The following is a 13,321-nucleotide window of genomic DNA, read 5'->3' as shown; positions in this document are numbered from 1 at the left end:
AAGCTCTGCCAAATGAATGTTCAGCCAGCTGGTCTGAGGGAGGCTGGAGTTCTAATGCCAGGAGCGATTTGCGTTGTTCCGTTCACATTCCAACTAGATGTGGCCACTTGCATTGAATGAGGTCAGGAACGTCTAGTTGGAATGTGTCCGGAAGCATGCAAATCACATACTGACTGCAGACTCGTACCCCAAGGCCAGACAACCCCTTTAGTTAAAGTAACTCCAAATATAGAAAAATTACTATAATAAAAAGGAAAACAATTCATTTACAGATTTTTATTAAAAATAAATACAAGATTTAAAAAGCAAAGCGGAGGCTACAAAAGAAGAGGACGGGAGGCAGATTGGACAATGGCCGCCTTCTGCTTGCAACACCAAATATATATGTATAAAATGTAGGTTCTTCTGCAGGGTACAAGTGCAAAGATAAGAGGCTGAAGAAGAATAATCCGGATTGGGGGGGCAGTGATTTTCGGCTTCTCAGAGGTCAGGGGTAGGTGCAACTGATTGTCCCTTAAGGTCAGATAACCGTTCGCATGACCAAACGACGCCAAATCCTGGGAGGATGTCCCAGTACCCTTCAGCATTGCTTTCATCACCTCCATAGCGGCCCGATGCAGACACATACATGGCAGTGACAGAAAATGATGACTCTGGGAAAGCACATCCGTCATCTCATTCACCAGAGCTGTACCTCAGAGCAGCGCTCCTGCACACACACTGAGCATTACATCTTTTCCTTTACTGGCAGTAAAAATTCCCTTAATGTAATAAATCCCAGCCAAAATAATAATAAAAGTTGTGACATAAAAACCAAGCCCCCCCATGTAATGAGCCTAGTCCCAGCTATGCAGCACATGTCTTCAGCGCCATCCTCTGGCGCCACCTACTGGTCAGAGCCTGCGTAGCGCTTAAATTTACGGGCACTGCAGTTGTGACAGAGGTTTACGTGGAGTCATTTTACTGCCGATTACTCCGGAGGCCTTGTCCTTCAGCGGGAGGTAGGGATTCTCCTTCCCCTCCGGCAGTTGGTTCCGGATGTGGCACGGCCGGCACACAGCGTGGTACTTGTCTGCTCCTCCAATTATCTCCACCTGCAGGAAAGAAAGTGTAGTGCAGCGTGAGAGGGTGGTCAGGAACCCACTGTGCATATATTCACCCCCCAGTGCCCTTTCCATCGTTACCTCTTTCTCGGACCCCAGCCGCTTAGTGTATGACGCCTCCCGGTAACACTCCATGCAGACGGCGTTCAGCTTCACCACGCTCTCTGCTAACGGCACCAAATTGAGGATATCACCAAAAGCCTGAAACAAGAACGAGAAGTAACCGACTGCACCACTGTGGGGCGCTCAAACTATAAATAAACCAGCATCATCGCGCTGTGGATGTAGCCACTGTCACTTTATTGGACCTTCAGTAAGTTCTGTTATGACAGTACCTGCTGTCTCCCAGTAGGTGGCACCATAACATCAATAGCCAGCATTAGGTGTAATCGGAAAACCGTTTTAGGCTACTTTCACACTAGCGCTGTTTTGAATACGTCGCAATGCGTCGTTTAGGGGAAAATACACATCCTGCAAAGTTGTTTGCAGGATGCATTTTTACCCCGTAGAGTAACATTACCGACGCATTGACACACGTCGCAACCGTCGTGCGACGGTTGCGCCGTGTTGTGGCGGACCGCCGGGAGCAAAAAAAGTTACATGTAACGTTTTTAGCTGCCGACGGACCGCTGTTTCCGACCGCGCATGTGTGGCCGGAACTCCGCCCCCACCTCCCAATGGGGCAGCGGATGCGCCGGAGAAATGCATCCACTGCACCCGTTGTGCGGCGCAGCAAACGCTAGCGTCGGAATCTCGGCCCGACGCAATGCGACGCCAGTGTGAAAGTAGCCTTATTTATGATAGACATTTTTTTATTTTATTTTTTGGAAATGATGCACAGCTTCCTGAAATATATGCTGAGGGCTGATTGCACACTACAGTGCTCATCTGCCGGCACTGTCTTCCTGTGAGATAAAAGCTGTAGTGAGATCAGTGCTCGTAAAATTAAAAAAAAATAAAAAAAAAATTATGTTCTAATAAATACAGAAATTGTGCATTTCGGTGGTTCGATAAAATGGTGAACTACACCACCATGTTACCCACCTTCCTCTGGAACGTGCCATCCAGCGCAGCTACTATCACCGTCTTCCCTCTGTTGGCCATGTTTTCACAGAACTCAACAACACCAGAAAACTGCAAGTGTAAAAACAGTGATGCCACTCATCCGCACCACACGCACAGACGCCACGTCCTAGAGGTACTTACAAACTGGCCCTCGTCGATCCCGATCACCGAGCAGCTGAGAGCCTCCATGGTCACATCAGACAGGTTACAGGCGGACACGGCAGACATAGTGTGCCTGCGGGGGACAGGCACAGGTAATATACAATTCACATTCCTGAGATTCAGCAGGGGGAGCTACTGCACAGATTATCGGAGTCAATGAGCGAGGAATAAATCCATCTACACTGAGCTCCCCCTAGTGACAGCATCATTTCTCTCTATCCATGCGCAGTGAAGCCCCCCCCTTGTTGAGCCATCATTTCCTCCTATACTATGCGCAATGCGATCCATATAGTGGCAGCATCATTTCTAACTATCCATGTGCAGTGAGCTCCCCCTAATGACAGCACAATTCCTCTCTCTATCCATGCGCAGTAAGCTCCCCTTAGTGGTAGCATGATTTCTCTATCCATGCGCAGTAGTATCATTTCTCTCTATCCATGCACAGTGAGCTCCCCCTAGTGGCAGCATGTTTTCCTTCTAAACAGTCGCAGTGAGCTCCCCCTAGTGGCAGCATAATTTCTCTCTATTCATGCAAACTGAACTTCCCCTGGTGGCGTCTGCAGATAATTGCAACACCAAATATTATTCTTTTAGTTATGTAGAAAGATTAGGGAGGGGGACAAAACAAAAAAAACCCCACAAGGCCTGAACTTCAAAATTTAAGGTTTGAGGATCACAATTTCAGCAGGTGCAGTGGACACTGGGTGGGGCTGTGATGGTGCAATAACACCTTTTTATCTAAGGCCGGCGTCACACTAGCGTATCGCATCCGATGCGAGATCATTGGATGCGATATGCTAATGACACTCGGCTCCTGCTCGCAGCAGAGCGGGAGCCGAGTGTCATGCGTCTGTGCTCCGATTCTCTCGCACAGGGAGGATCGGAGCACAGCTGCGGAGGAGGCGGAGAAATTAATTTCTCCATCTCCTCCATTACTGGGGTCCGCTTATAGCGCACATCACTTGGATGATATCCGAGTGGTGTGCGCTGCCTCACTCGCACCCATAGGCTTATATGGGTGCGAGTGAGCCGAGAGTTTTCCTCGGTCCGAGACAATCGCAGCATGCTGCGGGGAGCGGCCCCATATGTTAACATTGGTCCGAGTGCAATGCGATTTTTTATCGCATTGCACTCGGCCGTTTTAAACGCCAGTGTGACGCCGGCCTAAAAGTGATATGCCTGGTTATGAAACCTTTCATGAAAGGCCAGGCTCTAAGAACATGTTAACTCAATACACCCCCCCCCCCCCACTATTTTACCTATTCATTGTAAACCTATGTGTCGCCAAGGTTACAGTCAAGCCTCTTCCACTTGCTGTAGAATAGCAGGAAGATTAGAAGGCAGCAGGATCAGACTACGCACTGTGGATTCGTAGTCTGTTACCATGGAGACACATAGGTCCAAAGTGAAGCTGCATACATTTTATTTTTTTTGGGGGGGGGAAGTTTTGCTGCAATTTAAAATTGTAAGGAAAAAATAAAAAAGTATCTTCTCCCCCCATTATAAACAGATGCTTTACTTGCGGACGGCGACGTTCCCTTACCGGTCGTGCGTGGCGAGCTGCTCCGTGCTGTAGCGCGTGTCCTTGGCGTATTTGATGACCATACACTTGTACTGCGCGATCTGGAACCGCCGCACACGACGCATCAGCTCCGTGCTGGGGACAGAGAGGGGGTCAGCGCCTGAAAGTCACCCCCCACCCCATCACCCACACCCGGAGGAGGGTCCTCACCTCTTCCCAGAAAACATGGGGCCGAATATCACCTGCAGGAAAGAAGAGAGCCGCGTTACGTTTCCCATCCGCTGGGATTTGGGGACAAAAAAAAAAATAAATCAATAAATAAAAAATACCCATTTCCTGTCCCATAAGCAAAAGTCTGTGCGCCCCTGCACATTCCTATGTGACCCCCACACGCAGATGTATAGAAAAATAAAGATTATTATTATGTGGGCAGGTGGCAGCTTCAGGAGTGTGCACACCCTCCCCCACCCACATGTGAACCCGTGCTGAGCGCAGCTCAGTCCTCCGCCCCACTCACCTGTATCTGGCCGCGCATCTTGCTGGGGGAGCCGGGCATGATCTCCGCCACATTCAGGCAGTTCATGTCTGTGCAGACTAGAGCGGGAACCGGGAAGACGGAGACACCGGTCACACACGTTCCCGCGCTGTGGTTTAAAAGGCAGCCAATCAGCCGCTCCTACACGGAGCGATAGCCAATCAGGGACAAGATAACCGCCAAGCCCCGCCCAGAGCGGCTCATGGTCACGGTGACTGACAGCTCCGTTTACGGCTTTTACCGCCAAGTACTACAGTCAGTGAGTGCACACTCTGGGGTACAGACTGAGGCAGTGAGTAAGTATATATATATCCACCGGAGTGACCACAGGGCACAGACACCTCCCGCCTGTACTCCGTGCAATACTGGGGAGAGTACACATTACTATACCACGGTCCTATCAAGACTCGCAGAACCAGATAGGGCCCCCCAGTATCAGTATAGATCACAGTGTGCCCCTATACATGGTGCTGGTTAGAGGGTGCCCCCCCATAAACCGTATTGTCCAGAGGGTAATCCTATAAACATCGGTCAAAGGTTGTCCCAATGTACAGTACTGGTCAGAAGGGACCCCAGAAGGCGCTCCTAGACACAGCCCCGGTTAGAGAGTGCCCCCATAAACATTTTCAAAGAAAGGGTGCTCATATAAACAGTATGGATTAGCCGGGTGAGTCTAGGAACAGTACTGAGCAGAGGATGCCCCCAGAAAGATGTCCCTATAAAGAGTATTGCACACAGGGTGCCCTATATACAGTACTGAACAGACGGTGCCCCTATAAACAGTATTGCACAGAGGGTGCCCTATATACAGTACTGGACAGATGGTGCCCCTATAAACAGTATTGCACAGAGGGTGCCCTATATACAGTACTGAACAGACGGTGCCCCTATAAACAGTATTGCACAGAGGGTGCCCTATATACAGTACTGGACAGATGGTGCCCCTATAAACAGTATTGCACAGAGGGTGCCCTATATACAGTACTGAACAGACGGTGCCCCTATAAACAGTATTGCACAGAGGGTGCCCTATATACAGTACTGAACAGACGGTGTCCCTATAAACAGTATTGCACAGAGGGTGCCCTATATACAGTACCGGACAGATGGTACCCCTATGAACAGTTTTGCACAGAGGGTGCCCTATATACAGTACCGGACAGATGGTACCCCTATAAACAGTTTTGCACAGAGGGTGCCCTATATACAGTACCGGACAGATGGTACCCCTATAAACAGTTTTGCACAGAGGGTGCCCTATATACAGTACCGGACAGATGGTACCCCTATAAACAGTTTTGCACAGAGGGTGCCCTATATACAGTACCGGACAGATGGTACCCCTATAAACAGTTTTGCACAGAGGGTGCCCTATATACAGTACCGGACAGATGGTACCCCTATAAACAGTTTTGCACAGAGGGTGCCCTATATACAGTACCGGACAGATGGTACCCCTATAAACAGTTTTGCACAGAGGGTGCCCTATATACAGTACTGAACAGACGGTGCCCCTATAAAGAGTATTGCACAGAGGGTGCCCTATATACAGTACTGAACAGACGGTGCCCCTATAAACAGTATTGCACAGAGGGTGCCCTATATACAGTACTGAACAGACGGTGCCCCTATAAACAGTATTGCACAGAGGGTGCCCTATATACAGTACCGGACAGATGGTGCCCCTATAAACAGTATTGCACAGAGGGTACCCTATATACAGTACTGAACACACGGTGCCCCTATAAACAGTATTGCACAGAGGGTACCCTATATACAGTACTGAACACACGGTGCCCCTATAAACAGTATTGCACAGAGGGTGCCCTATATAAAATACTGAACAGATGGTGCCCCTATAAACAGTATTGCACAGAGGGTGCCCTATATACAGTATCGGACAGATGGTGCCCCTATAAACAGTATTGCACAGAGGGTGCCCTATATACAGTACCGGACAGACGGTGCCCCTATAAACAGTATTGCACAGAGGGTGCCCTATATACAGTATCGGACAGATGGTGCCCCTATAAACAGTATTGCACAGAGGGTGCCCTATATACAGTACCGGACAGATGGTACCCCTATAAACAGTATTGCACACAGGGTGCCCTATATACAGTACTGGACAGATGGTACCCCTATAAACAGTATTACACACAGGGTGCCCTCTATACAGTACTGGACAGATGGTGCCCCTATAAACAGTATTGCACAGAGGGTGCCCTATATACAGTACTGAACAGACGGTGCCCCTATAAACAGTATTGCACACAGGGTGCCCTATATACAGTACTGGACAGATGGTGCCCCTATAAACAGTATTGCACAGAGGGTGCCCTATATACAGTACTGGACAGACGGTGTCCCTATAAACAGTATTGCATAGAGGGTGCCCTATATACAGTACTGGACAGATGGTGCCCCTATAAACAGTATTGCATAGAGGGTGCCCTATATACAGTACTGGACAGATGGTGCCCCTATAAACAGTATTGCATAGAGGGTGCCCTATATACAGTACTGGACAGATGGTGCCCCTATAAACAGTATTGCACAGAGGGTGCCCTATATACAGTACTGAACAGACGGTACCCCTATAAACAGTATTGCACACAGGGTGCCCTATATACAGTACTGGACAGATGGTGCCCCTATAAACAGTATTGCACAGAGGGTGCCCTATATACAGTACTGAACAGACGGTGCCCCTATAAACAGTATTGCACACAGGGTGCCCTATATACAGTACTGGACAGATGGTGCCCCTATAAACAGTATTGCACAGAGGGTGCCCTATATACAGTACTGAACAGACGGTGTCCCTATAAACAGTATTGCATAGAGGGTGCCCTATATACAGTACTGGACAGATGGTGCCCCTATAAACAGTATTGCACAGAGGGTGCCCTATATACAGTACTGAACAGACGGTGCCCCTATAAACAGTATTGCACAGAGGGTGCCCTATATACAGTACTGAACAGACGGTGCCCCTATAAACAGTATTGCACACAGGGTGCCCTATATACAGTATCGGACAGACGGTGTCCCTATAAACAGTATTGCACAGAGGGTGCCCTATATACAGTACTGAACAGACGGTACCCCTATAAACAGTATTGCACAGAGGGTGCCCTATATACAGTACTGAACAGACGGTGCCCCTATAAACAGTATTGCACAGAGGGTGCCCTATATAAAGTACTGAACAGATGGTACCCCTATAAACAGTATTGCACAGAGGGTGCCCTATATACAGTACTGAACAGACGGTGCCCCTATAAACAGTATTGCACAGAGGGTGCCCTATATACAGTACTGAACAGACGGTGTCCCTATAAACAGTATTGCACAGAGGGTGCCCTATATACAGTACTGGACAGATGGTGCCCCTATAAACAGTATTGCACAGAGGGTGCCCTATATACAGTACTGGACAGATGGTGCCCCTATAAACAGTATTGCACAGAGGGTGCCCTATATACAGTACCGGACAGACGGTGCCCCTATAAACAGTATTGCACAGAGGGTGCCCTATATACAGTACTGAACAGACAGTGCCCCTATAAACAGTATTGCACAGAGGGTGCCCTATATACAGTACTGAACAGACGGTGCCCCTATAAACAGTATTGCACAGAGGGTGCCCTATATACAGTACTGAACAGACGGTGCCCCTATAAACAGTATTGCACACAGGGTTCCCTATATACAGTACTGGACAGATGGTGCCCCTATAAACAGTATTGCACAGAGGGTGCCCTATATACAGTACTGAACAGACGGTGTCCCTATAAACAGTATTGCATAGAGGGTGCCCTATATACAGTACTGGACAGATGGTGCCCCTATAAACAGTATTGCACAGAGGGTGCCCTATATACAGTACTGAACACACGGTGCCCCTATAAACAGTATTGCACAGAGGGTGCCCTATATAAAATACTGAACAGATGGTACCCCTATAAACAGTTTTGCACAGAGGGTGCCCTATATAAAGTACTGAACAGATGGTGCCCCTATAAACAGTATTGCACAGAGGGTACCCTATATACAGTACTGAACACACGGTGCCCCTATAAACAGTATTGCACAGAGGGTGCCCTATATAAAATACTGAACAGATGGTACCCCTATAAACAGTATTGCACACAGGGTGCCCTATATAAAGTACTGAACAGATGGTGCCCCTATAAACAGTATTGCACACAGGGTGCCCTATATACAGTATCGGACAGACGGTGTCACTATAAACAGTATTGCACAGAGGGTGCCCTATATACAGTACTGAACAGACGGTACCCCTATAAACAGTATTGCACAGAGGGTGCCCTATATACAGTACTGAACAGACGGTGCCCCTATAAACAGTATTGCACAGAGGGTGCCCTATATAAAGTACTGAACAGACGGTGCCCCTATAAACAGTATTGCACAGAGGGTGCTCTATATACAGTACTGAACACACGGTGCCCCTATAAACAGTATTGCATAGAGGGTGCCCTATATACAGTACTGGACAGATGGTGCCCCTATAAACAGTATTGCACAGAGGGTGCCCTATATACAGTACTGAACAGACGGTGCCCCTATAAACAGTATTGCACAGAGGGTGCCCTATATACAGTACTGGACAGATGGTGCCCCTATAAACAGTATTGCACACAGGGTGCCCTATATACAGTACTGAACAGACGGTACCCCTATAAACAGTATTGCACAGAGGGTGCCCTATATACAGTACTGAACAGACGGTGCCCCTATAAACAGTATTGCACACAGGGTGCCCTATATACAGTACTGAACAGACGGTACCCCTATAAACAGTATTGCACAGAGGGTGCCCTATATACAGTACTGAACAGACGGTGCCCCTATAAACAGTATTGCACAGAGGGTGCCCTATATACAGTACTGGACAGATGGTGCCCCTATAAACAGTATTGCACAGAGGGTGCCCTATATACAGTACTGAACAGACGGTGTCCCTATAAACAGTATTGCATAGAGGGTGCCCTATATACAGTACTGGACAGATGGTGCCCCTATAAACAGTATTGCACAGAGGGTGCCCTATATACAGTACTGAACAGACGGTGCCCCTATAAACAGTATTGCACAGAGGGTGCCCTATATACAGTACTGAACAGACGGTGCCCCTATAAACAGTATTGCACAGAGGGTGCCCTATATACAGTACTGAACACACGGTGCCCCTATAAACAGTATTGCACAGAGGGTGCCCTATATAAAATACTGAACAGATGGTACCCCTATAAACAGTTTTGCACAGAGGGTGCCCTATATAAAGTACTGAACAGATGGTGCCCCTATAAACAGTATTGCACAGAGGGTACCCTATATACAGTACTGAACACACGGTGCCCCTTTAAACAGTATTGCACAGAGGGTGCCCTATATAAAATACTGAACAGATGGTACCCCTATAAACAGTTTTGCACAGAGGGTGCCCTATATAAAGTACTGAACAGATGGTGCCCCTATAAACAGTATTGCACAGAGGGTACCCTATATACAGTACTGAACACACGGTGCCCCTATAAACAGTATTGCACAGAGGGTGCCCTATATAAAATACTGAACAGATGGTACCCCTATAAACAGTATTGCACACAGGGTGCCCTATATAAAGTACTGAACAGATGGTGCCCCTATAAACAGTATTGCACACAGGGTGCCCTATATACAGTATCGGACAGACGGTGTCCCTATAAACAGTATTGCACAGAGGGTGCCCTATATACAGTACTGAACAGACGGTACCCCTATAAACAGTATTGCACAGAGGGTGCCCTATATACAGTACTGAACAGACGGTGCCCCTATAAACAGTATTGCACAGAGGGTGCCCTATATAAAGTACTGAACAGACGGTACCCCTATAAACAGTATTGCACAGAGGGTGCTCTATATACAGTACTGAACACACGGTGCCCCTATAAACAGTATTGCATAGAGGGTGCCCTATATACAGTACTGGACAGATGGTGCCCCTATAAACAGTATTGCACAGAGGGTGCCCTATATACAGTACTGAACAGACGGTGCCCCTATAAACAGTATTGCACAGAGGGTGCCCTATATACAGTACTGGACAGATGGTGCCCCTATAAACAGTATTGCACAGAGGGTGCCCTATATACAGTACTGAACAGACGGTGCCCCTATAAACAGTATTGCACAGAGGGTGCCCTATATACAGTACTGAACAGACGGTGTCCCTATAAACAGTATTGCACAGAGGGTGCCCTATATACAGTACCGGACAGATGGTACCCCTATGAACAGTTTTGCACAGAGGGTGCCCTATATACAGTACCGGACAGATGGTACCCCTATAAACAGTTTTGCACAGAGGGTGCCCTATATACAGTACCGGACAGATGGTACCCCTATAAACAGTTTTGCACAGAGGGTGCCCTATATACAGTACCGGACAGATGGTACCCCTATAAACAGTTTTGCACAGAGGGTGCCCTATATACAGTACCGGACAGATGGTACCCCTATAAACAGTTTTGCACAGAGGGTGCCCTATATACAGTACCGGACAGATGGTACCCCTATAAACAGTTTTGCACAGAGGGTGCCCTATATACAGTACCGGACAGATGGTACCCCTATAAACAGTTTTGCACAGAGGGTGCCCTATATACAGTACTGAACAGACGGTGCCCCTATAAAGAGTATTGCACAGAGGGTGCCCTATATACAGTACTGAACAGACGGTGCCCCTATAAACAGTATTGCACAGAGGGTGCCCTATATACAGTACTGAACAGACGGTGCCCCTATAAACAGTATTGCACAGAGGGTGCCCTATATACAGTACCGGACAGATGGTGCCCCTATAAACAGTATTGCACAGAGGGTACCCTATATACAGTACTGAACACACGGTGCCCCTATAAACAGTATTGCACAGAGGGTACCCTATATACAGTACTGAACACACGGTGCCCCTATAAACAGTATTGCACAGAGGGTGCCCTATATAAAATACTGAACAGATGGTGCCCCTATAAACAGTATTGCACAGAGGGTGCCCTATATACAGTATCGGACAGATGGTGCCCCTATAAACAGTATTGCACAGAGGGTGCCCTATATACAGTACCGGACAGACGGTGCCCCTATAAACAGTATTGCACAGAGGGTGCCCTATATACAGTATCGGACAGATGGTGCCCCTATAAACAGTATTGCACAGAGGGTGCCCTATATACAGTACCGGACAGATGGTACCCCTATAAACAGTATTGCACACAGGGTGCCCTATATACAGTACTGGACAGATGGTACCCCTATAAACAGTATTACACACAGGGTGCCCTCTATACAGTACTGGACAGATGGTGCCCCTATAAACAGTATTGCACAGAGGGTGCCCTATATACAGTACTGAACAGACGGTGCCCCTATAAACAGTATTGCACACAGGGTGCCCTATATACAGTACTGGACAGATGGTGCCCCTATAAACAGTATTGCACAGAGGGTGCCCTATATACAGTACTGGACAGACGGTGTCCCTATAAACAGTATTGCATAGAGGGTGCCCTATATACAGTACTGGACAGATGGTGCCCCTATAAACAGTATTGCATAGAGGGTGCCCTATATACAGTACTGGACAGATGGTGCCCCTATAAACAGTATTGCATAGAGGGTGCCCTATATACAGTACTGGACAGATGGTGCCCCTATAAACAGTATTGCACAGAGGGTGCCCTATATACAGTACTGAACAGACGGTACCCCTATAAACAGTATTGCACACAGGGTGCCCTATATACAGTACTGGACAGATGGTGCCCCTATAAACAGTATTGCACAGAGGGTGCCCTATATACAGTACTGAACAGACGGTGCCCCTATAAACAGTATTGCACACAGGGTGCCCTATATACAGTACTGGACAGATGGTGCCCCTATAAACAGTATTGCACAGAGGGTGCCCTATATACAGTACTGAACAGACGGTGTCCCTATAAACAGTATTGCATAGAGGGTGCCCTATATACAGTACTGGACAGATGGTGCCCCTATAAACAGTATTGCACAGAGGGTGCCCTATATACAGTACTGAACAGACGGTGCCCCTATAAACAGTATTGCACAGAGGGTGCCCTATATACAGTACTGAACAGACGGTGCCCCTATAAACAGTATTGCACACAGGGTGCCCTATATACAGTATCGGACAGACGGTGTCCCTATAAACAGTATTGCACAGAGGGTGCCCTATATACAGTACTGAACAGACGGTACCCCTATAAACAGTATTGCACAGAGGGTGCCCTATATACAGTACTGAACAGACGGTGCCCCTATAAACAGTATTGCACAGAGGGTGCCCTATATAAAGTACTGAACAGATGGTACCCCTATAAACAGTATTGCACAGAGGGTGCCCTATATACAGTACTGAACAGACGGTGCCCCTATAAACAGTATTGCACAGAGGGTGCCCTATATACAGTACTGAACAGACGGTGTCCCTATAAACAGTATTGCACAGAGGGTGCCCTATATACAGTACTGGACAGATGGTGCCCCTATAAACAGTATTGCACAGAGGGTGCCCTATATACAGTACTGGACAGATGGTGCCCCTATAAACAGTATTGCACAGAGGGTGCCCTATATACAGTACCGGACAGACGGTGCCCCTATAAACAGTATTGCACAGAGGGTGCCCTATATACAGTACTGAACAGACAGTGCCCCTATAAACAGTATTGCACAGAGGGTGCCCTATATACAGTACTGAACAGACGGTGCCCCTATAAACAGTATTGCACAGAGGGTGCCCTATATACAGTACTGAACAGACGGTGCCCCTATAAACAGTATTGCACACAGGGTTCCCTATATACAGTACTGGACAGATGGTGCCCCTATAAACAG

General features: G+C 47.7%; 1 protein-coding gene and 1 pseudogene across 1 annotated transcript; one reads left to right on the top strand and one right to left on the bottom strand.

The window, feature by feature from the left end:
- Positions 1-261: 261 nt before the first annotated feature.
- TK1 (thymidine kinase 1) lies at positions 262-4,518 on the bottom strand. Its single transcript, XM_069750684.1, has 7 exons — positions 4,370-4,518; positions 4,063-4,094; positions 3,874-3,987; positions 2,310-2,403; positions 2,148-2,237; positions 1,185-1,304; positions 262-1,094 (listed from the first exon to the last, which is right to left on the bottom strand). Exons 1-7 carry the CDS (start codon positions 4,433-4,435, stop codon positions 918-920), a joined length of 693 nt encoding a protein of 230 aa, XP_069606785.1. The 5' UTR covers positions 4,436-4,518; the 3' UTR covers positions 262-917.
- A 71-nt stretch (positions 4,519-4,589) lies between these two features.
- Positions 4,590-13,321, top strand: part of LOC138666675 (E3 SUMO-protein ligase ZNF451-like) — a 126,396-nt pseudogene continuing 117,664 nt past the window's right edge.

This window comes from Ranitomeya imitator, chromosome 2, assembly GCF_032444005.1.
Source record: "Ranitomeya imitator isolate aRanImi1 chromosome 2, aRanImi1.pri, whole genome shotgun sequence".
Lineage (NCBI taxonomy): Eukaryota > Metazoa > Chordata > Amphibia > Anura > Dendrobatidae > Ranitomeya > Ranitomeya imitator.
Note: the sequence above shows the minus strand (reverse complement) of the source record. Positions and strands in the feature narration are given on the sequence as shown.